General features: G+C 40.4%; 1 protein-coding gene across 1 annotated transcript in view; it reads left to right on the top strand.

Moving 5' to 3' along the window:
• LOC116180307 (probable helicase with zinc finger domain) overlaps positions 1-27,423 on the top strand; it is a 41,571-nt gene that overhangs the window by 10,405 nt on the left and 3,743 nt on the right. Inside the window, exons 5-6 of the mRNA XM_031500222.1 lie at positions 22,544-23,039; positions 23,083-23,901. Of these exons, the coding sequence (XP_031356082.1) occupies positions 22,544-23,039; positions 23,083-23,901 (1,315 nt within the window). The remainder of the gene's footprint in view (positions 1-22,543; positions 23,040-23,082; positions 23,902-27,423) is intronic.

Genomic DNA, 27,423 nt, shown 5'->3' with positions numbered 1-27,423 from the left:
TCATCATTATAAAGTGACCCTAGAGGTGTTTCCCACCATATTTAGATCGAAAGCGAAACGTAAGTTCAGTGGTTCGCCTGTGGATGGCGCAGAAACATGGCGGATTCTCATTTGAATTTAAATTCATGACCACGGTAGTGAATATACCGCTCTCGTTCGGTGCCTTACAGTTTCGTCTCTGTCAGTAGGTATGTGGGGCGTCCCGAAAAAGCAAACGCCACATTTTATTCTAAGGTATTTCAAATCAGCGATTCCCAACCTTTTTTGACAGTAGGCAGGAAATATATCGAGAAACACAGAATTGTTTTTACAATATTTTAAAAAAACTTTCTTGTATTTACCATAAAAATTGAGCCAGTTATGATGAAAATAATATCGATCCCCACTTTCTTCAGCAAAAACAACTCCCTAACTACCACCCTTATAAAAATTAGCCCTCGAATTAGTCGTTACACTTTTTCAGTTTTCTTTATTAACGATCTCGTTTATAATTTTGTATTGCTGTCTGTCTGTCCTCCCGTCCGTCCGTCTGTCTGTCCGTGTGCACGATAACTGTGTAGAAACGTCCGATCGCTTTGCAAATTGATACACATGTTCTTCGGGATATATGAAAGGTCGCTATTGTTTTTTGGCTACGTAGACTAACGGGCCAAAGAGGTACCGCCCAAAAACCGCCCAAACCTCCAAAAAGGGTTTCTCTTATAACTCTTGTTGCAAAGAACATATGAATGTCCGGTTTTCTGTGTTAGTAAATATTTCTTAAACTACAGGCTACTATGCAGATGCAAAAAAAATATTGCGCATGCGCATTACGACATTTGTATTTGCGCAATCCCAATTTTCTTTATTTGTTAAGATATTTCATTGAAATTTAATATGTACGGTAGGCACCTCGAGTAAAAGTAAAACTAACGCCGAATCAAAAAATTTGTTTTGCGCATGCGCAGTCCGATTTTTTTTACATCTCCGTTAGTTGTGAACATAGACGGGGGGAAGGGTACATAGTAACTAAACCATAAGCGACAAAAAATTCGACAATACAGGCTGAAAGTACGTTGAAAACTAATAATAAAATCACTCGTCTGCCAGTCGTAAGTGGCAGCATTAACTTGGGGCGGCGCTGAATAGGTGACTTCTTTAGGTGATCAACTAAATTGCCAAACTATAAGGGTCACGGAAAAGATTTCTATCAAGAAATCCCATGTTTTCCATAGTTTTCAAATATGCTATGGCAGACGATTTCAAGTGCAGCGTTGGTAGCGAAAGACGCCCTTCAATGTAGGGAAAACACCCCTGAACTAAACCATGAGGACCGTATAAAAATTATCCATAAAAAATTCCTCTTTTTGTCACTACTTTAAAATATATCCTGGCAGACGATATTAAGTGTAGCTTTAATAGTGGCAGACGTCTTAGAAGTTAAAAAATTTAGGTATAGTAAATCCCAGTGAGTGCGATCGTGTGAGAGATAAGCGCGCGAGAGCACAACGAACAGAGATAGCTATAGATTTACGCACCGCTTGGAGTTACCAAACGAATTAAATTAGGGAAAATAATAAATTGTTAATTTCGCGATAAGATTGTCGGTATTTCTTGAATTCTTCTCAGACTGAGAAACAGAAAACTTGAAGAGAAAAGAAGATAGATCTTCAGCTCGTTCTAAACTATCCTCTGACTCCAGTTCCGTTGTCTCTATGCAACATTGATGGATCGATGATTAAAATCGACAAGTTTGTTTTGCCGAAACTTTTTCGGAAGTATGATTTCTTCAAGTGCTCCTAGTCCATCGCCAGTTGTATATGTTGTTTTAATCGATGGATTATTTTTTTGCATCTTTTAAAAGATCTTCGGTAAACCTTTGAGCGATTTTCTGAACACATACTCGGCAAGATTTGTGCTGTGTCAGCGAGAGAAGTACATCTTACTTTTGACAGATAGTTACCCCTTCCATGAAGGACGCAGAACATGATCGTTGGGATCAAAATAAGGAAAGATTACAATCCTATTCAATTTCTGTTTCCACTCAGAAGCAGCCTGCAAATTTCATAAAACCACTTCGCAATGATAGCTCAAAGCCTCTCTTATAGATTACTTATACCGTTCATAGGCAAAAAAAGACCTGTTGCGCTTTACTTGAAAGGAAAGTTGTGTTTGCCACATATGAAGATAAGTGCTATAAATTTGTGACAAGGGAAGATGATGTGGTAAAAACTGAATTGTGCTGCAGTCACTAAGAGGCAGATTCTCGAATAATTTACCATCTTGGTAAACTACCAACAAGTAGCAAAGTCATTATTAGCGCTTCCGATATGGATATTGCGGTTATTGCTTTGGGAAATGTAAAATTGACGCTACCATCAAGGTATAGATGGAAGTAGGTCCCTTTTCCAATAACACGCAGAAATTCATAAATCTTCGAGAGATGTTCGTGAATTTGGATGTTGATGTGTGTAACGCGCAGGGTAACACGTTACCGGGTTCCCACGCATTTACCAGATGTATGACTTGTGTATGGTCCTCATGGTTTAGTTCATCGCAATTTGGGCCAATGTCACCGAAAAATGTCTGAGTTTGTACAATCCGTTTGATTCAAGTGGATGGACCTACGTGAATCAGAGGTTTAGAATCAAATGGTTTGAAAGATCTCAGTAGTCAGTATCCTATCGCTATCTCTGTTGGTTATGGTCTCGCGCGCTTATCTCTCACACGCTCGCACTCGCTGGGATTTACTATACCTAAATTTTTTAACTTCTAAGACGTCTGCCACTATTAAAGCTACACTTAATATCGTCTGCCAGGATATATTTTAAAGTAGTGGCAAAAAAAGGAATTTTTTATGTATAATTTTTATACGGTCCTCATGGTTTAGTTCAGGGGTGTTTTTCCCTACATTGGAGGGCGTCTTTCGCTACCAACGCTGCACTTGAAATCGTCTGCCATAGCATATTTGAAAACTAAGGAAAAAATGGGATTTCTTGATACAAATCTTTTCCGTTACCCTTATAGTTTGGTAATTTAGTTGATCACCTAAAGAAGTCATCTATTCAGCGCCGCCCCAAGTTAATGCTGCCACTTACGACTGGCAGACGAGTGATTTTATTATTAGTTTTCAACGTACTTTCAGCCTGTATTGTCGAATTTTTTGTCGCTTATGGTTTAGTTACTATGTACGCTGCCTCCCAGTCTAACAGAATTGCATGCTATTTTGTATGTAGACACCTCAAATAAAAGTAAAACTAGAGTCGAATCAAGCGCATGCAAACTAATGCCGATTCAAAAGTTCATTTAACAAGCCATGCTGATCTGGTGGGACAGAATCAGCCCCTTTAAGGTGTATTGTAAAAATGATGTATGTGTAAAGATCTCGAGGATCGTTCGGTATTCAGTTGTATCGGATCGGTGTCTATCTAGTGTAGTATTATCTTTGCACACAATAAGGAGTTATTGTCGAGCATAGCAGATCTATAGGGATGGGGATAAGCGTCTTTCTGGGTAGTGATTTTTGTTTCGCAAAACGCTTTCTGTTAGTTTCCCTTCAATAATTCCTTATAGTTAAAATGCCCCATACTAGAAAAATTACGCTCCCGACTCCATCCAACGGCAAAAAAGTTAAATTTAATATATTTCAACGTTAAACTTTAATGAAATTGATTTTATTGATTACATGTGACAGTTACAGTAAAAATTTTAATCATTCTAAATAAAGTCCCTAGATTACTAAAGTAACGCGATTCATTAGGCCAGTGTATTAGACAAAAACAAACTGCTAATTGAGCCACAGCCGTCTATAATTACAAGCCATGCTGAGAAGTTTGGCAACGTTGTTCGAAAGTCAATCGGTGGGCCGATGTAAGTTTTAATGGCGTCTTGTTGCTCTTGAAAAACGGCATTTTCCTCTCTCCTGTGTTTCGCCTTGGTGATTTTAATATAGAAGAAAGATACTTAGGCAGCTTACAATTGTACATATATTTTATTTATTTACAAAAATGGATAATAACATTTTTATTTGACTTTAAAATTCGGAACGCTGTAAATTGGTAACTGCATCATAATGTGTTTTCCATCGAGATCTCCGAAATTGGTGAACTTCTGTCGAAAGAGGTCGAGGTGAAGCACACGCTTGAGCACTTAATTTCGGCAAAAGGACAGTAAATCGCTGTGCATCAGCGAGGTTTTATCAACGACCAGGTGCGATTCGGAATGGCAAATTTTAAGCCAGTCGCTACTCCAGTGGGTCTAGGTACGAAGTTTTTAGAGAGGGGAGCCCCGTAGACTTCAAATTACCGTACCGTGAACTCCTGGGAATAAGTCGAAAGGTTCCTTCAGAAAATCGACTTGACATGTCCGTGCTAGAATACCTGAAATACAAACTAATTGTATTTTTTCACGATAAACACTTACCTTATTTACGTACCACGTAGTGTGTAGGTCATATTTGAGCTTGTATAGGTACTTTGAACAAATACAAGTGCTTGTAAAGGGTCCAATAATGAGTAGCCTGCTTTAGAGGTTATGACAACAAATCGATATATTTCGTTTAGCAACTTACCTGAATAATAATTTCTGTTCATTCCATACAGAGTATCACAAATTGTCACAATCTCGCTTTGTTAAAACAGGTAAATAGGAATATTACACCCAAAACACTTATAAAATACACCTGAAATCTGCCAAGTTGAATTAGGAAATCGGCCTACCATGCAGTGTTGCCATAATTCTCAGCACGGCTTGTAAGTATAGACGGCTGTGCTTTAGTTGATTCTAAACTTTTAAATAAGCCGCCTATTATTTTTATCTAACACTGACTTTAACTGGCTAACACTTTCCCTTGTTTGATAAAAATTAATAATTATACAAGTCCCATCTTTACACGAAGGATATGTAATCTTGTTTAAGCGAGGGGCTTAGTCATAATGTCAGCTACCTGATTGTTCAGATGAAACCTTTTCTACAACCAATGTACCTTCACTAACGTGCTCACGAATAAAGAAGTGTTTCCTTTGAATGTGCTTGGTTCTGCGATGATTTTCGGGATTCTCAGAAAGTCTAACGGCTGCTGCGTTGTCAATCTGGATAACTGGAATTTCCTTTAAAAATGTAATTTCTTGCAAAAGTCGAGTAAGCCAAATAACTTCCTTTGCGGCTTCACTTGCAGCTACGATTTCCGCTTCAGCTGTAGACTCTGTTACGGAACCTTGTCGCTGACTAATCCAAGAAACAACTCCATTGGCATACCTACTTGACCAGTACTCGTGATGTTGAACGACCTGTTTTACTACAGCCTCCGAAATCAGCAGCATTGTAGCATTCGAAACTTTGATATACTACAGTGACTTTATAAGGACAGTGGCGACAACTTATCATAATCCGCCATATTGGAGCTAAAAAATTGATTGTAGGATCAATATAGCTTGTCATGTCAAATTGTGACCGTAGAATAATGTGTCAGTTTCATTTAGGTAAGTAAAGATTCTCGTTCAAAACTAACGACACAGAAATGATTGTTTAAAGCTTTGCAGAACAACCTATGAGAAAACCACTACCTCCCAAATTCAAAAAGATATATGGAAAACGGTATAATAAGTATAAAATATGGTGCAATACCAAAATGTACAGGGTGTAAATCGAAAAGTGTAACATAGGCGTTTAACATGGGAAATTACTTTTTCTTTGCGCAAACGTTTCCTAATTATTTTACGCAAAAATACTTCAAATAAAATTTATAGAGATATAAATTCTGCATCTAAATCATGTTTTTCTTTTATCATAGTCCATGGCTACTTCGACTGAAAACTCGTGAAAACAGAATCTTTATAATTAATTTTTTCGCGTACAAGAAAGGTAGAATAATCGTTTCACATGATTTAGATGCAGAATTTATATCTCTATAACTTTTATTTGAAGTATTTTTGCGAAAAATAATTAGGAAACGTTTGCGCAACGAAAAAGTAATTTCCCATGTTAAACGCCTATGTTACACTTTTCGATTTACACCCTGTACCTACATATAAAGGTAACCATTAATCATTAAATTGTGTTGGACATTTCAGTGTCTTCTGTCACTTCTTGTCCCTTGTCGCGTGTTTTTCCTTCCGGGATAAAAAGTATTACTATAGTCCCTTAAATGGAAGACAAAACACGTTGTTTTAGTCCACGGAGTACATGAGATCAATATTCCTTGTGCTACAGCAATCATCAATGTTAAACAGTAAACCAATTCAAGCGTATTTATGATCACAATTGCGTTATCCATAACCATAATTGAATTTGCTGCTAAATTTCGGATAAGCTGCTTCTCTAACCAGTGTAGCGGAACACCCTTATGGGTGCAGGGCTGGTTTCGGTTCGTCTGCAATGGGAGGGAAAATAAAACCCACGTATGCTGGTTGTAGTTTATGTCGAGAAACGCTTAACGAATAAACACACTAATTACATAAGGACATTGACAAGTGACGACGCTTACCTTAACGACCTTACATTAAAATTTGTACCTAAAAATAATTAGGCAAAACTACAGTAATTATAAAATGGTTCGTGCAGCGAAATCAACACTTAGGAATACAATGGCCCCATAATCGATAGGTGAACGAAAGTAAGGGGTTATCTTACACATAGATTTCGAGTTTGAACGTTTAGTTTTGCGCAACGACCTCTCTAGGTTAAGTTACGTACAATTGGTGTAATATTGAAAAGAATTCTTTAAATTTGGCGCGTTCCACTATACCAGTTTTCTATCTAAACTCATTAGGTATTTAGGGCTTCTGAACAAATTTTTACATCAATTACCAGTAGTAAGGTTAGGCACAGTTTTACATCTAAAAACACTTTAAGGTGGTGTTTACATTGAAGAATTTGGAAATCACTCCCCGCACCGCCCGCAATATTAGAATAGTGTCGCTATCCACCACAAGATTCCGCTACCTACCTATTCGAACGTAAAAATAAACAGATAAGGCGCAACTGTCGAGATAATAATATACCGAGGACGATCGCTGTAATTTGATATCTGTAATTTATAGAACTGGGTTTTTAGCATTTGTATTCAATTCATATTCCGCTTTCTCGGTTGCTGACGTTTACCGCGATTAATTTCGTTGTAATTAATTGTATTACCAAGTGCTTTATCTTCCCAAATAAGTAAAAATACCTATTTTCTCTCAAAATAATAAATTGACCTTGTACGAAATTGAATAGGGAATGTCAAAAATTATCGCAATTTTCTTTGCACCCTCGTTTAGGCATGCGCCGTCTTCGGTTAGGAATTTTCGAAAAATTGGAAAGAATAGTTGTGTCTGCTACATCCTATATAAGTAACTAGGATGTAGCACCGAATTCTACTATATGCACTTAGATCTCAAAAATTTGAAAATGGTATAAGTTCTTAGCGCACCTTAGCAAAAATTTGTAAATAAAGCTGTAAATAGTTTGGTAAAAACATTTCGTTCAACAGTGCATTTATTTTAATAATTCCGGGCTGCGGCGTATTCCATTTCATGCTCGTGAGCAAATTTTTGTACTACCTACTAAAGTACTAACCATTTCATTTTTAAACCTTTATAATTAAATAAATGAATTAGATTATAGACCTATAATTATAATTCATTGCAACCTCATGAAGGATATCTACGAATCGAAGAACTAGCGAAAATTTTGCAGGATTACATCAGCCTCTGTATTATCTAAATCCAATATTCTATTTCTAAATTGACTATCATGTCATTATACTCGTAAAACAGTTATTAACGAACTCCTAGCGAGTTTATAATTTTGCGGTGTCTGTCCGTCTGTCCGTCTGTCCGTTAGCACGATAAGTCATAAACGAATGGACCGATTACGATGAAATTTTGCAGGTGGATTCTTTATCAAATTTGTAGATCGGAGTTCGTGAGAATTGGTATGTAGACCAAAAAATAAAGTAGGCCCTTTTGACACCTCCGTTAGTTATGAACCGAATTGCATGAAATTCAATATGCGCATAGCTTTAACCATATAAAACACAATTTCAAAAATTCAGCCTAATCGATCAGCATGCACAGTGCCCTTTGCGCAGGGGCGGACTGGGTACTTACGGACCAGGTGTAATTGCATAGGTTACCGGCCAATTTTTTTGCTTCATTTTAAAGTATTCGTTTCTCGAAAATCAATTAGAATATAGTTTTTTTTAATTGCAGAAGAGAAACGTGTTAATAATTTATTAATGGTGCAAGAAACTAAATACAGCACATACTTATAAATAGTGCTAGAATGTTAATGACGTTAAAAATCAGCGAAAATGCAAAATAAAAAATGCAATTACGACAAAAATTTCGCAAAAAAGACATAAAAATTTAAAAAGATGAGATTTTAAATAACAAATAAATTTATTGATGAAACTGAATAAGACGCAAAATTTCAGTGGTGGTTCATTTCCACTCTCTGCAGGCCAGTCGTAGAAACTAGGTAAGTATGTAAGGTACTGACTCACTTAGCGCATCCCAAAGAAATTTAATCCCTTTTAGTGGGCATTTGTTTGTGGACGACTTAAGCACGTTCCAAGAAAACGTTAACTAGGCATTTAGCTTACAATGGAGGTTCAGTGGTAGAGAGTTGGGCTATAAATCCGGAGGTCGGGTGTTCCAACCTGGGTTGAGGTGAATTTTTCATCTGTGGCAGAGATGAGAATTAGACCTTCTGCAGAGACACCTCTAGAAAGCATTATGCGGGTCACTCTGTAATTGGGCGGAAACCTGTTGAGGGCCCAGAACAAGAGAGAGATAATAAATAAATAAAATAATAAAACGTCTGGCATAAGAACCCATTGACGATAATGCTCTGTTGTAATGTAGGTAATATGAACTTGAGAGAGATATATTCTGTTTGGTCTATTTTTTATTTCATATCATGAAATGCGAGTATAGGTACATAGACCGGGAGATGGTGACACTTTTTGTGGTGTGATTTGCTACAAGTATGGCGACCATTCAAAGGTTTAATTAAGTACCTACTCCTCAAAACGAAAATGGTGCTAACTCTCTGGGAGTGGGGCCGTTATTGCGTGACGATTGTTTAAACATGTCGGAAAATTTAATGATTTTGGACAATTTGCTACACAAAATTCTTTGGATTTTCTGGTAGTCGGTGACAAACAAATTACGGAAACGAAACGCCATACTTTTCCGGTGGGCCTTATAGCCCGCCATACTCATTTGAACGTGTCGATTGTTTTTTCTTTTTTTGGGTGATTTGCTACAAGCTCATTTTTTTATGAGCATCAAGTACTCAATCAGTCATTCACGAAAATCAACCTGCCATACCGCAGCGACGGGCCCGCATAGCCGCCATACCGGCACAAAGATGTCATTTTTGTTAATCATTTGAGGGATTTGCTACACCCTATACATTTTTCCACCAGTTATTTTTATAGTCAGAAATAGAAATTTCGATACGCCATACCATCAGTGGCATGGGCCAATTATGTACCTATAATATTTTTCCAAAAATGTAAGAATTTTCGGAAAATTTGGGCGATTTGCTACAGTATGGCATGAATTTTTCGTGACAGTTTGAGGTGTAATAAAAGTAAATATCAAGTTTCAAACATGAACTCCGGGCCAATCTTGTTTTATCACTAGTCGCTTAATATTCTCCGCCCCCTCGAACCTCTTAGTCAAGTTGTAGAGGTCCCGGTCGGGGTCGTTGGTTTCTGCATTGCATTCAATTGATCGCAGGTAGTAGGTAGCAGCTGCCGTCAAGTATCTGAACACCCAGTGTACATCAATTTTGATAAAATTTTAAGGCCGTCCTTCAAGACAAACATAATATAATACAAAAACCCATTGTTCTATCACGCGTGTAATAATTGCATAAAAACTATTCAATGCAATACTGTAATAATGCAGTAGGTAAATAATCCCAGCTTCTGCGGACAATCCGTTGTTGAGCTATAAGGGAATATACCCGCCCGATTACGATAAGATTTCGAGGAGGAGGGATATGGTTGGTAGAAGAGGTAGAGACTTTTAATTAGAATACAATGAGAGATAAAATTAATGTTTAACCCTCCCCCGGCCCCGTTGCTCACTGATCTCGAAAAAGAGTCGCGCGGGAAAGTTATAGTTTGTACAAACCAATTTATTTTGATGAGACCTTTCATTAGAATACCGTGAAGGGTAGTACATGCCCCCCTCCCCCCATTTTCTAAAGCTTAACTTGGCACCACTAAAGGCATGCATATGCATATGACATCACCAATGGGAAGGGAATATACCCGAACACGATAAGAGGTCGAGGCTATGGTTTGTAGAAATTAATTCCTGTCGTTGAGCCCTTTCATTAGAGTACCATGAAGGATAAAACTAGTTCCACTCCCCCCCTCTCCACCCAGTACTTTGATTAGAGGACAGAAAGAAGGGCAGTAGTTGGTAGAAAACGGAAAACGGCTCCTTTCGTTGAGACCTTTAATTAGAATACAATGAGAGATAACATTAATTTTTAACACCCCCCTCCCCCTCGGGCCTCGTCGCTCACTGATCTCGAAAAAGAGTCGCACGGGAAAGTTATACTTTGTACAAACCAATTTATTTCGATGAGACCTTTCATTAGAATACCGTGAAGGGTAGTACATGCCCCCCCCCCTCCAATTTTGTACAGTTTAACTTGGCACCACTAAAGGCATGCGTATGCAAAATCTGATACCAATTGGTTATCGTATGTAAAAGATATGCACGCTTTACTTTGAAAAACAGCATCTCAGGAAATAATTCGTATTTCAATAATACAATACAATATCAAATATCAAATTAAAATTCCATGCGTCCTACGTACGAAATTCAAATTACGTACTTTCATTGAATAAAATGTACTTTGCCCTCTAATGACGTGAGCGACCTCCCTCTTATAATTGCTAAACTGTGTAGCATAGAATCGCACCCGATAACGATGAATACATTTGGAGATCATGGCGTTGCCGTGACGATGTGCCTTGGCTCAATAGATGTCGTCAAGAAATTTTCTTTCCACAAAAACGGCCTTTAGAGTCAACATTTTTGGTTGAAATAACATTCATTCAAATATATAATGTTCAGACATTTGCATGAAACAAACATTATTTAGCTAATTCCTGTACTTACACTGTTATTTAAGAAATAAGAATCTTAAAAATTAGCCATATTTATCTTCCATTTTTATCCCACACTGATAACAATTTGTTACAAAATTTACTTCATTCACAAGTTTAAACCTTTAACTACAATCGATCGTTTACAGAAGGGCATTCTTTTACTTCGCAACAAAGTTATTGTGGAAATCGCAATGACACTTTTGTACTAGTTTACCATACATTGTAAACGCCACCTTAAGCGAATTACATACCTTACAATATCGTAAATCCAAGCTATACCTATGCTCAGCTATATGTCTTTAAAAAACGAGTTTATATACAACTGGAGACGGAAAACGTAAAATAAAGCAAATACAAGAAGCAAAGTGTAAACTAGTAACGTAAAGCTGTGACAATTTACAGGTGACACTATCAAAACAGTATAATAATTATAGCACGGAGTGTATCGCGTCGTTTTGGAGGCTTTCTATTGGCCAGTTTGGAATTTAGCTCTAACAACCAACGACCAATCAAAAACGAGATACCCTGTTGTCGCCACTGTCTCTATAAAGTTACTGTATGATATACAATACCAAGATCAATAGTCACAGCTACCGAAGGACTCTTTTAGCTCTCGTGGCATCGTCAATAGTAGGGTTTTCTAATGTTCTGGATAAAAATCCCACACTGTAGGCTAAATCTGGTCTCATTTGAGGTAATCTTGAACTCGGTTCTGAGTTGGTCGATAAATTCTTCAAGATCTTCTTTATGAGTAGGTAGCAGCAATAAGACCATCCTCTACATATAATGCTAAAACTATCTTAGCACCATTTTTTCTAATGGACTGCTTTAGTCCATAATAAACTCCTGTTGAGTAGGCAGACTCTACCAGACCCATCATCGTATCCATCTGGCTATTTCATAAAGATCTTTTCTTCCAACTCTTGCATATTCTCTGTTGCAGCAATACCAAGTATCAAACGAATAGTTTGCAACTTTGCAACTGGACTGAAAGTATTATTGTAATCAATACCTTTCTTTTGCGACCAATCTTGCCTTGTATTTTAAAATACTTCTGTCTGGATTTAATTTTAATTTATAAACCCACAGGCAATTGCTTTACCACGCTATGGGTAATTTTACTAATTCCCACGTGCTATTTTCCATCAAGGAAGCCATTTCATTGTCCATGTCATTTTTCCGGGATGCACTATTTTTATCTTGTATAGCGATACAATTCATATGTTTGAGGATGGAGCTCTGTCATCATCGCCATAACGTAATCTTCAAGATACTTTCTTTCATTTTTACATTCAGTATTACACTCATCATCACTTTCTTCTTTGCTTTCTTTAGTGCTTGTGTCGCCTACAGGTTGAGTAATCTCTGATTTATCAATCTGCTCTTCATTTTCTGATTCGCCAACGTCTTCTTGTGCCAATCTACTCCTGAAGAATATTTTCGTTTTTTCTTCGCATTCTTGAGTTACTTCATAAATCATAAAATTCATCTCGAGATAAAACAACGCATTTCTTCTCTGGAACGTACACCCGATATCGTTCATCTCCATCATAACCATCTAAGTAGCCTTTTTCAGCTTTTCTATCTATTTTTCGTCTTTTCTGATCTGGAACATGGATATAGCAGATCGAACTGATGATTCGAAGGTGTTTTATCCTGGGTTTCTTCTTATACCAAATTTCATGTGGACTAATGCCATCTTCTGACGACTTCCCAGTCCTATTCAGAATGTAGATCGCTGTTGTAACTAACTCAGTCCAAATCGCGCCCGGAAACTGCACATCAGAGTTGGAATACTTGAACGTACGTGCCATCTCGACAATTGTTCTGTTTTCTCTTTCACTACCGCCATTTTGTTGTGGTGTATACGGTGCTGTCAATCGCTGTGTGTGTGATACCTCGCAAGATTTCTCGAACATCTGCGTTGTCAAATTTACCGCCATTGTCGCTGAGTAGCTCTTTAACGGTGTGACCTTGAGTTTCTGTATGCGTTAGCATTTGTTCTAAAACGACTTTGACATCAGAAGTAAAACCATAACGATATTTGCTATAACTGTCCTTAAATACCACTAAATAACTTTTTTTCTGTAAAGACTCACAAAAGGGTCCACAAACATCGACCGAAATTAGTTCTCCCGATTGTGAGGCACTTTTTTTGTTACCAAATGGAAGTCTATGAGCCTTACCATATACGCACGGTTCACAAATTGTATCAACAAACTTAACTTTAAGATTAAACTCTTTTTCGAGCTTTTTCTTGATGTAACGCTTATCCTGACGACCCCACCTTTCATGGTATAACTGTAAATGATCGTTTGCTTCTACTATTTTTACTGATGCCCTGTCTTGAGACAAAATTGGATTAATATTTGCCTTATACAATGATCCAAACTTCTCTCGAATACCACTCAACACTGTGATGCCGTTTACCAAAAACGAGCAAGTGGTTACGGTAGATCTGAATTCACTGTTTAAATTTTTATCATGCGCAGCCAATGGTGAAAATAAATTTCTCGAAATTTTCGGAACGTACCAAACATTTTTCCTCGCATTTTTCAATAAAATATGTTGGTTCTTCCCATTGACAACTGAAGAGACCTTTATAGTACCGCTCCCGATAGCAATCAAACGTTCTTCTCCAGCTGCTTTAATTGTGCGCGGATCTTTAAACTCATCAAACGTACAATACCAATCAGAACGACTAGTTACATGCCCCATTATCCCAAACCAATCCTCTGAATTGGTTCAGTAGCTAAAATTTCATTATCTATTGAGACCTGAGACTCTGCTGCATTACTTTCAGCATTAATTACTACGTTTAGGACGACCATCTGTGATCCATTTTCTACAACTTCTCACCCAGTGGCCCTTCTTTTGACGGTAATTACAGGTGTCTTCTTTTTTAAGTTTCGATACAAAATTGAAATTGTCGGTACCCTTCTTTGTCTGCTTATTTGACTTAACCAACAAGGCTACTTGTTTATCACTATCATTACTTGAAGGCTGTCTTATGTTTCGTTCGAAATAATAAACTGCATGGTTAATTCGTCGACTGCTTTAACCTCATCTTTCGTTAACAGCATCCAACTCGATTTAAAATTCTGAAAACTACTAGGTAAAATATGTAAAATGTGACATACCAATAGTAGATCTGGGAGTGGATTTTCATTCTTAGCTTTTAACCCGTTATTCAGCTCGTTCCATAGACTCTTGAGCTTGGCTACGTGTGTGGAAACATCCTCGCCCGATGTCCAATCAAATGAAAACAGCTCTGTACAAATCTTGAACAGCTGATCTTTGGATGTAGATTCAAATTGCTGTTTTCACGCCTCCCACGCATCATGTGCCGTAACCTTGTCCATGATTTTCCGATAAACTGTGTCAGAAACTGTACTTGTAATCATTGACTTGACATAACTATTAGCTTTTCGATAGAGATCGCTTGTTAGGCCAGTCAAAATCGACACAAAAAATCGCTAAATTCGCAAAACATGATGTATCTCTGATTTTTTAGTATGTTGTTTGGACCCATTACAGTAGTGTATACTCAAGTTTGCAACTTTCTAAAAGTTGTGGAAAAAGTATAGTATACGAAAAACTGCGAAATTTTCGGAATTTTTGGAGTGTTTGCGTTAGATTTCCTTAAGTATGCATTTTTCGACTTTCGTCATTGTATACGTTTTTGAAGAGTATTAAATGTGTAACAATTTGCGCCCAACCCGAGCTCTGTAAGTCAATTAGTTACCGAATTACGGCACTTTGAAGATAGTCATTTTTTTCCAAAAAGTGAACATTTGAGTTTTACACCTTCTTTAGATCGAAATTGCGGCTAAACTATTGATCCTACGAGTAGAAATTATAAAATAGAAGTTGTAGATAATTTAATTAGCTTTAAGTTAAGCGTAAAGTGGGGTCTGCAGGTCTCGCAGTTCTCTCTAAATCTCAAAAAAACCGATATAAGGTAAAATTGTATTTTTCCAGAAATGTTCCACAAACTTTTTATCTTTTGTTTTTTTGGTGTGGAAATAAAAAAGCAATGTGTCAAATCACTTTTTTTGCTGCATAGAGTCAATTTTAAATATCCAACAATTTCATAGATTTAATTTAAGGCACAAATCAAAGTTGAGTAAGTCGTAGGAAGGTGCCGCAATGATATCATTGTACATACCTAATACGAGCCCTAACACAAAAATGTTCGGACACTCAAAATATTGTAACTGAAAATCATTGTATGTTATTTTATTATTTTTTTCTTACTATAGTTATAAATTAAACATATATTTAGTAACTGTTACAAATGTCAAATAACACAAAACACCATAAAATTAGAATTTAAAGTGACACAAAAATGTTCGGACACCATTCCTTAATAATGAGTTACAACCCCTTTGGTTTTAATAACAGCCTGGATTCGTGCAGGCATGGTCGTCACAAGAGCTTTACATTGATCGATGCCAAAGGTACCCCAAATCTCTTGTAACTTTTCACTCAAAGAAGCAATATTGCGTTGCGGATGAATACACAAACGTTGCTTCATTTTATGTCACACTGTCTCAATGACATTGAGATCTGGACTGCATGAGGGCACCTCTAAAACACTATTATTATGGTCTTGTAACCATTTCTTAGTCGTTTTTTGCTGTGACATGATGCTCCGTCTTGTTAAAAAACAAAGTCTGTATCAGGTGAAAATGTCGCAAGTGAAGGCAATCAACTTTGTTCTGAAATTGCTTGATATTTCGGAGCATAAACACTACCATTTGTAAAGTGCGATTGTCCCAGCCCATTTGCAGACATACTACCCCACACCGTTACACCACTGGGGAATTTTACAGACCACTTTAAGCAATCTTTGTGAAATGCTTTGTTTTCCGTTCTGATAACTCTTTCTCGATTATCGCCTACACTATTCTATTCTATTCTATCAGGGGAGCCTTTACAGGCAGCACTTAGGCTCATCAAAGGCCCATTGTGCTAACCCCCTCTCTAAACAACCAAAGCTTAGAGTCCGTTCCCTTCAATGAAGGATAAGACCCTGTTTAGCCTTAGTTTCCTCACCTCCCTCGGTTCCAAGTAACTGTCACCGAGGAGTTTATGTCTGTCCCTGATCAGAGCGTCACAGTAACAGACTACATGCTCGGTAGTTTCCTCTACCTCACCACAAAACCTGCACGCAGGGTCTTCCACAAGCCCAATATTGTGCAGGTGATAGTTGACCATCCAGTGTCCCGTGAAGACACCGACGATCTTCCTAATCTGACTTCTGTTTAGGTTTAGAAGCTTAGAAGACTCAGATTTGCCAAGAGGCCCTGTTAAAAAGGTCTTGGACTGTCTGAGTCCAGCTGCCTGTTGCCATTGAGCCTGGAATTGACTGGTCGCCCAGTTCTTAATCCTGACCCTGACAACTGAGGGAGCAATTCCAAGGGTGGGCTCAGGCCCGACAAGGACCCCACTACTGCCTTCGCGAGCCAACTCGTCCGCCCTTTCGTTGCCCCCTATTCCAGAGTGCCCCGGCACCCATATCAAGCTTACCCTATTAGACTCACCTAATCTATCTAGGGTTCGCCTACAGTCAAGCATCGTATTCGAGCGGACCCTGTCAGCTGACAGAGCCTTTAACGCCGCCTGACTATCACTACATATGTATATATGCTGGTTACGATAACCTCTACGGAGGTTTTCTTGCGCACAGGTCGTGATGGCTAGCACCTCTGCCTGAAACACAGTACTGTGCTGGCCAAGGGAGAGGCTGATGCCTACTCTCGGCCGGTCACCGTGTATACCCATGCCCGTTCCCTTTTCCGTTAGGGACCCATCGGTAAACCACACGAGCCCCTCAGGTTTGAGGAACGGACGATCTGGGTTCAGCCACTGCTCCCTGTTCGGGAGAATGACTTTATACCTCTTCGGTTCAAGTAGGGTAGCTCGAATCACGTCCCTTCTTGCGAGGAAGGGGTCGGACCTAAGAGTTTCCTCCCAGATCCGCCCGTGTCCGAGACTGCCTCTATCCTTCCACTCACCCCAATCATTTAGTCTTATGGAAGCCCTCCGGGCCTCGGCCTCTACCGATAAGTGTAGAGGTTCAAGTCCCAGAAGAGCCTCCACAGCCAACGTTGGCGTGGTTTTCATGGCTCCAGTGATTCCCAAACAAGCGAGTCGCTGTACCTTACTCAGCTGCTTTTTGTATGTTACCCTGCGCGTTGCAGGCCACCATACAAGTGCGCCGTACAATATTATCGGCCTTATCACCGAAGTGTAAAGCCAATATACTAGTCGAGGATTTAATCCCCATGTGCAGCCGAAAGCTCTCCTGCATGCCCATAGACATGCAGTGGCCTTCTTGCTAATTCGCTCAATGTGCCCTTTCCAGGACAGACGGGAGTCTATAGTGACCCCCAAAAATTTAACTGACCTGGTCAGACACAATTGGCGTCCTCGAAGGATGAGACCGTCAAGGTCCACATTCCGTCTCCTCGTAAATGGAACAATTTCGGTCTTTTCCGGGTTGACAGAGAGACCGTGGCTACTGCACCATCTATCCACCTGTCCAAGAGTCCTCTGCATGAGCTCTTTTACGGTGCTCGGAAACTTCCCCACAATGACAATTGCGAGGTCGTCTGCGTATCCCTGTGTATACGCTCCATCCTCGTTTAGTGTACGAAGGAGCCCGTCTATCACCAGGCACCACAGTAGTGGAGACAGTACTCCACCCTGCGGACATCCTCTAGTGACCGATGAGCTCATCTCCGTAGTTCCGATCGAGGTTATGATGACCCTGCTTCCAAGCATGGCCCGGATCCATCTTACGATTGACCCGTCAATGCCAAAGCTTTCAGCAGCCTCACTAATGGAATCGAACGTGGTGTTGTTAAACGCACCCTCGATGTCCAAAAAGGCTCCCAGAGCTACCCCTCCAGCAGACATTCCCCTCTCCAGTCTACACACGAGACTGTGAAGAGCCGTCTCCGTGGACATGCCAGCTCTGTAAGCGTGTTGAAACGGGTGTAGTGGTCTAAGGACCAGCGCCCCGTTTCTTATGTATGCATCCACCAGCTTTTCTACCGCTTTTAAAAGAAACGATGATAGACTGATGGGCCTATAATCCTTTGCTGTGTCGTACTTAGTACGACCCGGCTTAGGTAAATACACAACTCTGACCCTTCTCCAGCTTATGGGGATGTACCCCAAAGCCACAGAGGCCCTAAAGAGGGGCAACAAGTGCAGAAGTAATGGTTCCAGGCCCTTTTGCAAAAGAGCCGGAAATATCCCATCAGGTCCTGCGCTCTTAAATGGGCTAAACGTATTGATAGCCCATCTCAGGGATCCCTCGGTAACAACCCCGGCAGCTACTCTCCAGTCGATCGGCCTTGCACCGACCCGGGTAGCACCTTCTGGCGGTTCCGAAGTTACATAGTCTCCAGAGCCTGGAAAGTGTGTTTCCAGGAGACATGTGAGGGCCTCACCCGCGTTAGATGTAAATCTGCCGCATGGAAGCCTCAGCGTCCCCACTTTTTGCCCTGGATCTTTCAAAAGGATCTTACGAAGTTTTTGAACTTCGGGAAGCCCTTCCATGTTGCCACAGAAAGTCCTCCACGATCCCCGTTTAGACCGTCGAATGTGGTCTTTATACCTGCGCTGTGCGAGTTTGTGATCCTCCCAGTCCGCAGGTAACTTAGTACGCATGGCCCTGTTAAAGAGCCTTCGAACCTCTTTACGAACTTTTTCAAGGTCCGAGTTCCACCAAGGTGTTCTCTTCATTCCCCGAACAGTTCGCAGCTTGCAGCTGTCTTCAAACGACGCCGTTATAGCGTCGCTTATCATTGCCGCCGCCTCTTCCACCTGCCCTGCTTTCCGGCAGAGCAAAGGTGGTTTATCCAACCGTTCTGTCAGTTTTTCAACATAGCAGTCCCAGTTGGTGGTTCGGGGATTCCGAAACCTACAGGGCCCACCATTGAATGACAGGTTTAGTTGGAAAAGAATGTGCCTGTGATCCGAAAGAGACGGTTCATCAGACACTCTCCAGTTTGAGATCATGTGAGCTATAGAGAAAGAGCCCAACGTTAGATCAATGACCTCCTGCCTCCGCGACGTAACGAAGGTGGGGGTTTCTCCCTGATTTAAAACATTCAAATCAGTTGTCTGCAAGTACTCCAGAATGTGTTCGCCCCTCGAGTTCGTGTCCGTGCTGCCCCACACAACGTGATGTGCATTTGCATCACAGCCAACCACAAGAGGGAGCCTTTCACTCCGACAGTGCTCTATCAACTCAGCTAGCTCCCTGGGAGGTGGAGCTTCTTCCGAGTCATATGGTAGATACGCTGAGCAGACTACTAATTGCCTGCTCCGTCCCTTTCCATCTTTCAGCTGAAGTCTTAGAGCCACAAGATCCCTAAAACAGAAATCAGCCATTAAATAAGACTCGATGCGTCTGTCGACATATATGCAAGTCCTGGTACTCAGTTGACTGTCCCTCTTATAATAAAGTGAGCCCTCAACCTGACTTAAGCCTCTTACTCGTCCCTTGTAAACCCAAGGTTCTTGTATGAGGCAAACGCCTGTCTGCCTTACAGAAAGTTGGCGGCCTATTAAGCAGGTCGCCCCCTTACTGTGTTGCAAATTGCTCTGTAAGAAGGTTACCTTGTCCATCACCGATGTACTTAGGCTCCCCCCTCCTCTAAAGATGCCGACGGCTCTGACCCCATCTCGGAGCCAAGGACCGCCACACGAGCCAACAGCTCGTCGACATCTTGTTCGACCTGCGAGGGCGCCAGTTCTAATTCCAACGCCTCGAGGTCTCCACCTAAGGGTTGGACCCCCTCCATTGCAGCGGAACTGGGTCCCGCTGCTCCGGCGGAGCCCTCTCCCTTTGCTTGCGCAGCCGGAGCACTCGCCTTCGTCACGAAAGTGACGTGGGAGACCCCCGCGTGCGCCTTAAGGTTCTGCCGCTGGAGTGCCCTGTAGGATGCCTCATCCACACCAAATGCGAGAAGCACCCTACCAGGCTCCTCCCTGCGAAAGAACGTCCTCCATAAGTTCGTCCTGAGCCCAGGATTTTGCCTATGGAGGCGCTTTAAAATGATGGCCGTGTCATCCGGGAGCCCGTGCAACACTGCCATCACCTTTACCACCTTTGGGACGTGCCTCTGTACTTTCAGAGACGCACCTTCCCAAGGCTTGATTAGAGAGACGGTCCTCTCCAGCCAGTCCAGAGTCCACTGGTCCTCGCACTCAGCCACAACGACCCCATGCGAGTTCCAGCGGAACCCGGCCAGCCTCGGAAAAGGCCCGACCTCCAAGTCGTCTACAGCCACATTTAGTGCAGCCATAATGCACCTCGACTGAGCCTCAGTGAGGTCCACCTCCGGGTACGACACCGGTAGGATAGCCACCTTGAGGCCCGCCGCAGCGACTTGCCCATAGGTCCGCGGTGCACCCGTGGGTGCCCCAGGACCTTTGGACTTCTTTTGAGGTTGCACCGAGCCAGACCCTGGAGTGCTACCCTCCGATCTGAGACGCTTGGTCCCAGACGTCGGTTCGCCTTCCTGAGCCACCGACCCAGTCGCAACCTTCGATTTTAGCACCTGACCCGGGGTTTTACCCTCGAGCCGCCGCTTCCTGGCCAACGCCTTTTGCGCCCCCGTCCTGTTCTTCTTACGGGACGGAGCTGGTCCAGGTCCTTGGGTGGAGCCCTGCTTTGGGGCTGTCCCCTCTTTCGAGGAGCCTGCCCCTACACAGGACCCCTGTTGTGGCCCTGGTTCATTGGTCCCCCCTGACGAGGAGCCCTGTAAAGGAAAATTATGTTTTGTATCCATATTGTTCCCACGAGTAATGCGGAAGAGCGGTATCACCTGCGCAGAGCCGCTTGCGCAGGGCTTGGCTACAATACCACTCGGAGGTCGCCCGGTATCCGAGGGGCACCGTTATCGACACTGCACCCCAGTGTCACGCAGTCCTCAGCACGGTAGCTAACACCTTGACTTGGGAGGTTGGTCCGCGGTAGCGACCTTCGTTGCTGCCAGTCTGGGTTTCAGCCCCGACGAGCAACTTATAATCGCTACTACCCACACAGAGACACTTGTCACCTTACGATCATTCAGGGCTTGCGTGGGCGTTCCCCTATCCGCCACCTGGGGACGCGCCCGATGGGTGTCTAACCTTATATCGGTTTTTTTGAGATTTAGAGAGAACTACGAGACCTGCAGACCCCACTTTACGCTTAACTTAAAGCTAATTAAATTATCTACAACGTCTATTTTATAAGTTCTACTCGTAGGATCAATAGTTTAGCCGCAATTTCGATCTAAAGAAGGTGTAAAACTCAAATGTTCACTTTTTGGAAAAAAATGACTATCTTCAAAGTGCCGTAATTCGGTAACTAATTGACCTACAGAGCTCGGGTTAGGCGCAAATTATTATACATTTAATACTCTTCAAAAACGTATATAATGACTTTCGTCGAAAAATGTATAGTTAAGGAAATATAACGCAAACACTGCAAAAAGTCCGAAAATGTCGCGGTTTTTCGTATACTACACTTTTTCCACAACTTTTAGAGAGTTGCAAACTTGAGTATACACTACTCTAATGGGTCCAAACAACATACTAAAAAATCAGAGATACATCATGTTTTGTTGATTTATTGTCGATTTTGACTGGCCTATGTAGCTTTAAATGCTTTTTCTTCATCTCGTGTTGGATTAGAACTAAGCGGAGCTGGTTTCTCTAGCTTCTTATCGATAACATCTAACGCTCCCTCATGATAATCAAGTAAATTACGAATTTTCCTTTTCCAAATTGGCCAATCTGACTCAACAGTCAATGGGTTAATGTGCTTTGATAAATCCATTATGCTGCTGATGTGTGGATTTAACAGCACTTCACAAATACACAATTCGAAACGGAAAAACACTAAAAACGAATGTCTGCGCCCATAACCTAATATATTTCAACGTTAAACTTTAATGAAATTGATATTATTGATTACAAGATTGAGCGTTATTATATGTGACAGTTACAGTAAAAATTCTAATCATTCTAAACTTTTAAATACGCCGCCTATTATTTTTATCTAACACTAACTTTAACCGACTTTAACAAAATTAACCAAAATCCTCTTACCTAAACGCGCACCTGCGACAACATCTGTTTACAAAATTAAATACCTTTTAGCCATAAGCGAAATTTGTTCCACGACAATGCGGCTAGTTAAACAAAAAATTAAACATCGTCCAAACTACGCAAAATAACACAACATTTTTCCCCCCTAAATTGAATCAAAAAATCAAAACAAAACACTATACTCAAATAGACCTACATCAATTTATCAAGACTAGGAAACACAAGGAAAAGTGTAATGAGAATACGAATTACAATAATGGACAATTAGAGTAATTGATGTCTTCTCCGATTCTAGCGTTATTATATGTTTTGTATTTACATTTTCAGTATTGTTTAATACAAGAATCGGGTGGAATCCGCACATTCCAGCCGCCAACGTACGAAGACCTCGACAAACACAGAATAATTGTGGTCACTCTTTCGACGTCCATGTATTTATCAAACATGGGTCTTCCCCAGGGGTACTTCACTCACATTCTTCTAGATGAGGCCGCGCAAACGATGGAATGCGAGGCGATCATGCCGCTGTCGCTCGCGAATCAGAACACTCGCATCGTACTCGCCGGCGATCACATGCAGCTCAGTCCCGAGCTCTTCTCCCACTTCGCGAAAGAGCGCAACCTCCACATTTCGCTACTGGAACGCCTGTACGACCACTACCCCTCCTCGTTCCCGTGTAAAATACTGCTGTGCGAGAACTATCGCGCGCACGAGGCGATAATCGAATTTACCTCCGAACTGTTTTACGATCAGAAACTGATAGGGAGCGGAAAACAGCCGAGGCATCAGGTCTTCTACCCGCTAACGTTCTTTACGGCGCGAGGTGAGTGACAGTCGCGAGGTTCTCATTTTTATTCCATTTGCAGGCGAAGACGTCCAGGATGTCAACTCGACGGCGTTTTACAACAATTCCGAGGCGTACGAGGTGGTCGAAAGGGTTTCCGAGCTGAAGCGACAGTGGCCGAAGTACTGGGGCGATTTCGACGAACACTCGATCGGCATAATGACCCCGTACGCCGACCAGGTGTTTCGTATACGAAGCGAATTGAGAAAGAGGAGGTTGGGGAGCATATCGGTTGAGAGAGTACTGAATGTGCAAGGGAAGCAGTTTCGTGCCATTTTCCTGTCGACAGTGCGTACGAGGCGAACGTGCGCGGGCGACACGAAAGACGAAAATGACTACGGTTTTCTGTCCAACTCGAAACTTTTAAACACTGCCATCACGCGAGCGCAGAGTCTGGTCGCGGTCGTCGGCGATCCGATCGCTTTGTGCTCGATCGGGCGTTGCAGTAAAATATGGGAGCAATTCATTCAAATATGCGACCAACACAAGAGCTTGCTGGGAATAACGTGGTCATTTCTTAAGAATCAACTCGACGGCCTCGAACTGAAAAAGACGTACGGCTTGAATCCTCTCGCGCCCGAATTCGTACCTCGGAAGTTCCAATCCGAATCCTACATAAAACTTCCTCCGACGTCGAATCCGACGTACCAACCGCCAATGGTCGGATATTCGATCACTAGGCCGCAGTTTGCCGTACCATTTTTCGTTTACCAATCGCCGGCGCCTCCTCACTTGTACAACGAATATCACGGCGTCAATATAGCCGCACTACCCGATCTCAAAAAATCGAGCGAATGGGGGACCTCAGTTATGCAATCCTCGACTGTGTCGGAATTGCCAGGTATGTATTTACGATAAAAAGCCGCGTTTTTATTTGGTTAAGAGCGCACGGGGGAACTTAATGATCTTAGTTTAGATTGTTACTGTTTTGAAGTCGGTAGGAAAATTACAGATGGCGCATATTGTTGTAAAATTCCTTGTTTTTATCTTGAGAATTCGCCGCGTCCTTCGAAGACGTCGATCGTCGCATAAATATGTAATGTCCAGATGTGCCTGTTAACTAGCCGTTTACTATTAGCAATCCGGAAAACAGTTCTTTGTTTATCACAATGATCAAGTTCGGTTTATTTAATTCCATTTTTCATTTGAAGAGCGATTCTCCGACTCGAAAATGTTCCTTCGCGTAAATTTTATCGTTTATAAATAAAAGACCTTGCTACGAATTGGGCTGGTTAGAAGTTCTGAAACAGGGCTTATATTTTCTAAACGCAACGAGCTAGACCTTTTTAAAGGAATATTAAACCTGCATTTTTGTCACGTGCCCGACATTAAACGGAACGGAACGAAACTCTTGGATTTGAAGAGATCGTGGCAACCACGCTAGCTTTCCCCAATACGTTTCTTTTTATCGCCAGACATACCTTCATTCACGTTTGCTATGAAGCGGTATATGTGTAAATTTCGATTACAAACCCAAAACCAATTTTTGGATTAAATTGCAAACTTTGTGTGTTTTAGCATAGAATTTAGGGAACACTAAAGTCCCCGTAATCACCCATATGATTTAATTTATGCAGCAGTTTTGAAATTGCAGGTTACCTTGAGGTAATCTGTACACCCTTATAATTTGTATGTTGTCACACATACCTGCTGCTTCAAAGTGCTGCAATGTCAAAAGGTAATAATAATAATACCTTTATTTGGTTACATATTGCACCCATATTATCAACTAAGTAAACAAAAACAATTACATATGAGTAAATTGGGAGAGCAATAGTAAAAGGACGAAGTTCAGAAAGTAAAGGATAACAATCACTTTTGATAAAAATGCACACTAGTCCATGCCCATGAAGGACAATGTTTCTTAATGAATGCCACCTCGGAGAAACTGTTTCCTCCAGATATTTTGCGGGCAGCGGCGATCGGCTTCTAAAGAACGATCTGAAAGCAGAATTACGTCACACGAGCACGGTAACGATTACCCAAACCGGAATGCAAGCAACAAAGCAGAAAGTAGCGGTATCTACAGGAAAGCACATGCAGGAAAACCAAACAATGTCCCTCCCTTATACATAATAAAACTCAAAGCAGCAAAAAACTTACTTTGCAATTAAACGGAGCGGTAAAAATTACTATGCAAGGTAAAACAAAAGCGGTAAATAAAAAAAAAATGCAAAATAAATTTACTGGAAGTATCAAAAATTAATACGGTACCTTTAAATGTCACTAGCAAAACACCAAAGGCAAAAGATCCTCTCTAAACAACACTTTACCTTTTATAAAATTCTGCTATTTCATGGAGGCATCGACGGCTTTTCCAACCGGCAGCGTTTTCAGTTATCTACATCCAAAAATTAAAACTTCGTAATTAATTGTGCGCCCTCCGAGCGTCTTTAAAATGTGTAATTGGTCTCAACATTTAAATTAATTTCTTTTGAGACCTCTCGCGACTTAATCGAATGCTATTTACTGCATCTCATTTAACAAGCTACCGCCAATTACACTTACTTAATTTGCGGCTAGTATTTTAAAATTAATCATTGAAACAAAAATCATTAATAACTATTTAACGGAACCACAGATATACGTTAAGAACAGATTGCTAACTAAAATGGAAATTTAGTAAACGCAGCTGTAATGCAAATAAGTATAACGGGTTGCCTACAAGTAGGAATAATTTAAGGAAATTAAATTTGCTTGAAATTTGCTCCAAAGTATTCATTTTCTCTGTTAGAGGACAGGGTACAACGAACGATTCAATAATCTACAGATTTCTCCTCTTTATATTGGTGGATTATGAGTACATCAACACGTTGGATACCCACAGGTATTCAGATCACTGACCCCTATTTTTATTTAGGTCAGTGGTGTAGATACGCAGTATTTCTCTGAACTAAGTACTTTTTAACTATTTATTTGGTGTTGAGTACGCGAATCAAGTGCAAATACTTATAGATTTATTCCTTTGCTATTTAATAGGTAGATAGGCAGTTGACGTAGTTGTATGTACGAGGATTGTGTAAAAAATAAGGTTCCTAAATTTTTTCAGGTATAATAAGGCATTTTTTATTTGAACTCCACCTTCGATATTCAAACTACAGTACTGATAACTGTTTGTCTTGGTAATATTATTACCCTAATAAAAACTCAACTTTCCTATGAAAAGGCCTAATTTATTTATACATGAAGATTATTTGTCGTGTATAATTCTTAACTTTGATTTGATATTGAAGAATATGGTCCATTAGCTGCTGAAATAGCAAACCCAGAGATCTATCTATCTCAAAAAGCCTTATTCCTCCAAAAGTTAGAAAAGATAAATGCGGAAATAAAAAATTTTATCATGATGTTATCATCAAGGGCCATTTTAAGGTTTCCACAGATAGCTGCAGGCCACATCACAAAAAAGTTTACATTAAGAAAATTTTGATTTTTTATTATTAACAAAAGGTGTATACAAAATAATAATACAATAAAACGAAAAAATAGAAATAATCATCAAATCATTAGTACCAGCTCAAGAAAATGTACACGTACAGTGTCCTACAGAATCTATCCAACTACGTTTGTTTCTAAGTTACAGGGTGAAAACGAAAAGTTTGACATTTTGGGAGGTATCATATCTTACTACCGATGTAAGATAGAAAAAAGATAACAACTGCGTATTTTAAATATTTTTACGTAGAATCCAGTGGCGTAGGCAAAAAACAATTTCTGTGATTCGACCCAAACTTGGAATTTTTTAATGCAACACCCTGTATATTTTAACGTCCATTTTTTGCATTCTTTTTCGTGATTACATTGATGTATCATTCTATATTTTTTATTTAATTATATATTCTATCATATTTCTCAAAATTTTGAAATGGCATATTTCTACCTTCAGCCATTTTTATTGATTGGTATCGAATGCCTTAGTTACCGTGGATACAATAAACAAAACAAAATCTCCATGAATTCATGGCATACTATTTGATTACAGTAAAAATAAGGTTTTAATTGATTTTCATTGCTAAAAAAAATATATACAGTTGTGTGATGCATAAATGTAATCAGGAAAAGGACTGCAAACAATTGACGTTAAGATATACAGGGTGTCACATATAAAAAAATGCCAACTTTGGGCCTCAGACCCTCGGAAACGGTGGTCTAAAAGTTTTTTTGCCTGCGTCGCTGGAGTCTACGTAACAGTATCTAAAATAAACAGTTTTTACCTATTTTCTATCTTACATGGATAGTGATATCATTCCAAAAAATTAAATATTTCGTTTTCAACTTTTCACTTTGTATCTCAGAAACAAACGTAGCTAGATTGATTTTGTTTGTGGTTTCACAAAAAAGTGGCACAGGGTCGCGAAAAATC

This window comes from Photinus pyralis, unplaced genomic scaffold (assembly GCF_008802855.1).
Source record: "Photinus pyralis isolate 1611_PpyrPB1 unplaced genomic scaffold, Ppyr1.3 Ppyr1.4_LG9, whole genome shotgun sequence".
Lineage (NCBI taxonomy): Eukaryota > Metazoa > Arthropoda > Insecta > Coleoptera > Lampyridae > Photinus > Photinus pyralis.
The sequence above is the reverse complement of the archived record's forward strand: the minus strand, read 5'-3'. Positions and strand labels throughout refer to the sequence as shown.